The sequence below is a fragment of the Microtus ochrogaster genome, chromosome 8 (assembly GCF_000317375.1).
Source record: "Microtus ochrogaster isolate Prairie Vole_2 chromosome 8, MicOch1.0, whole genome shotgun sequence".
NCBI classification, from domain to species: Eukaryota; Metazoa; Chordata; class Mammalia; order Rodentia; family Cricetidae; genus Microtus; species Microtus ochrogaster.
The window spans coordinates 43,878,743-43,881,770 of NC_022015.1; the positions used below are offsets into that span (position 1 = coordinate 43,878,743).

Sequence of the window (3,028 nt, forward strand, 5' to 3'; positions counted from 1 at the left end):
AACTCACTCTGTCATCCAGATAGGACTGAACTCACAATCTTCCTATTTTTGCTTCCCAGGTAGAATGGCATTTTCTTATATGTTTAGCTCTTTTCTAAGTATAATGACTCACAGAGAATTAGCATCATAACCAAAGAATTTATTGTTTAGGTTCTCACGCTTAAATTTAGAATGTTTAAAGTGTGAATCTATAAGACTTAGGACAACAGTGTCTGGCCCAAAGAAGATTGTTGCTAGTGTTATATTTAGAGTTACAAAGAATGGACTCAGTAACAGTCATGAATGAAGAAGGGTTTATGGGACACTATCCCTCATTATTAACTATTATTGCTAGATTCAGAAAAGGGGTTAGATATTACCTTCAGTGTGTATCCTTCATTAACCACAGTATGTTACAATGTATAGTCCTAATCCTATGGTCACTCAGATGGCCTGGGTCACAAAACAAAATTAAAAGTCATGAATTTGGGAAAGACAGCATTAGAGAGGAGAGGGTTTGAACACTGTTAAAAGAAGTTGAGAAATGGTGACAAGAGAGAGTAACAGGAATGACTGATATAATACATGTGTGAAATTGTGAGATAAGTAACAAACAATTAAAAAATGTAGTCTGAGCAAGATGTGCTCTCTATGTGAAAAGACAAAACTTGAATACTTATTTGTCAGACCCACCATCTTTAAGATCAGATATTTGAATATGATATGTGGTTTCTTTATCCCATCTGTCCTAGGGACTAATTTGAAGTCCCGGTTCTTTCCACTATGACCCAAATGGAACCAGCTCTCCTGGAGGAATGCATTGAGGATATATGTTGAAGAGAGCATTAACTGTATGCTCATGGATTACATGTGGAGCAAGAGAGTAAAAGCCCAAGTTTGAATTATTCTGGTGTTAAATATTTGTTTGCTGAAGGATTTATCATATGTACAGCAAATATTTACCATGGACTTTAAAAACTATGGAGGCTATTTTATAATGAGATTATGTAGTTGAATAAGGTAAGTGGTCAAACTTATACTTCAACAGATTATACTGCAGCACAAGATAGCATTTGAAAATTCCTCTTTGTTTTTACTTTGGAAACACTATCCTTGCTAGCATTTAATATTTGTGAAAGTTTTATTTTGCCTAAGTAAATTTCAATGAAAGTTAGACAGCTACCTACACAAACTGTTTGAGTGATAAGGTTCAAACAATTTTTTTCTCATTTTCTATATTCCAATAACATATGCATACATCATTGCTGTTATTAGTAACATCATATATATTTAGAATGCTATAATGATTATTCATTTTCTTTTAACTATACATTAAGTAGTATTTTGAGCAATATAAATCCACAACTCTTTACGCTGTGTTCTCATGTTATATCATGCGCTTACTTGTGGGGATTACTGAGCATTGAACCCAGTGTCTCATGCACTCTGAGAAAGACATACTCATCAACCTGTTCATGTCCTTTCATAATTTTGACAGGTAAAATACAATATCGAAATGTTGTATGTGGCAAACCGCAGCAGACTGAGTACATTTATACTCTTGGGACTAACTGACAACCCAGAACTGGAAGTCCCCCTATTTACAACATTCACCCTCATCTATCTCATCACACTGATCGGGAACTTGGGCATGATTGTGTTGATCTGGCTGGACTCCCGTCTCCACACTCCCATGTACCTTTTCCTCAGTAATCTCTCTCTGGCGGACTGTGTTTACTCCTCAACTGTGACTCCAAAGGTGATGGCTGGGCTTCTCACAGGGGATAAAGTTATCTCCTATGGGGGATGTGTTGCCCAGATGTTCTTCTTTGTGTCTTTTGCGAGTGTAGACTGTTTCCTACTTGCTGTCATGGCTTTTGACAGACATGCTGCAGTTTGCAAGCCCTTACATTATGCCACTACCATGACTACTAGTGTGTGTACTCATATGGTGATTGGCTGCTATGTGTTCAGCTTAGCTGAATCTTCTATCTATACCGGGTTTATCTTTGATCTCTCCTTTTGCCATTCTAATGTGATTCATCACTTCTTCTGTGATATCCCTCCAATCCTGGATCTTTCTTGCTCTGATATATATGTGAATGAGATTGTGCTCTTTATCATAACATCATTCAATGTCTTTTTTGCTCTGATAGTTATCTTGACCTCCTATGCTTTCATATTCATTGCTATCCTGAGGATGCGTTCAGCAGAAGGACGGAAGAAAGCCTTCTCTACTTGTGCATCCCACCTCACCGCTGTGTCCATATTCTATGGAACTGTAATCTTCATGTATCTACAGCCCAGTTCTAGTCATTCCTTGGACAATGACCAAATGGCATCCGTGTTCTACACCATAGTAGTTCCCATGTTGAACCCAATTGTCTATAGCTTAAGAAATAAAGAGGTCCATAATGCTTTAAAGAAAACCATTGAGAAGATGAAGTCTGCTCAACACCAAGCTTTAATTAGAGATTTACACAATTTTTGCAATTAATCATTTATATGTTGTGTAGCAGAAAATTCCTTCATTTAGTGGCTCAAGGCGATGGTTTGCTACCATATATACTTGTCTGGACAGGGAAGCCCCTTTGTTTCTAGTCTAGGCTCACTTATGAGTTTTTGCATGTTTTATTACTTCAGCTGATCTGTGCTGTCCAACATAGTCTCATTTTCTTTTATGTTAATGATACTGGCTGTATTCTAGGCAACCTTTGCTCATCTTCAGTAGATCTCTTATCCTTTAGAGCATGATTCAGCTGGCTTACTTGGCATTTTCAGGCAGTATTCTCATAGATTATTATATAACTCACAGAATTATTCAAATGTTAAGTAGAACATGTATACATTTCCTCTACCACTCTACCCCAGAAGATGACAGTTAAGCCTTACCAAGATTTAAATATGAAGGAGATACTAGTTTTGAGAGAGGATGTAAGAATTTGTCATTTTGGGGTGACTAGAGCTTCATTAGATCAGAGCAAATGTGGAACAATAATGCTAGTCTCCTAAAGAATAAAAAAAAATGTCCAACGTGCAGAGAATAAGA

The 3,028-nt window shown here is 36.9% G+C and overlaps 1 protein-coding gene across 1 annotated transcript; it reads left to right on the top strand.

The window, feature by feature from the left end:
* The first annotated feature begins 1,495 nt into the window (after positions 1 to 1,495).
* LOC101999512 (olfactory receptor 5B12-like) lies at positions 1,496 to 2,476 on the top strand. Its single transcript, XM_013348099.1, has one exon. The coding sequence runs from the start codon at positions 1,496 to 1,498 to the stop codon at positions 2,474 to 2,476; it is 981 nt and encodes a 326-aa protein (XP_013203553.1).
* The last annotated feature ends 552 nt before the right edge of the window (positions 2,477 to 3,028 follow it).

Bases quoted from the DNA above. Each gene is read 5' to 3' on its own strand.
- LOC101999512 (XM_013348099.1), top strand. From the start codon at position 1,496: ATGTTGTATGTGGCAAACCGCAGCAGACTGAGTACATTTATACTCTTG.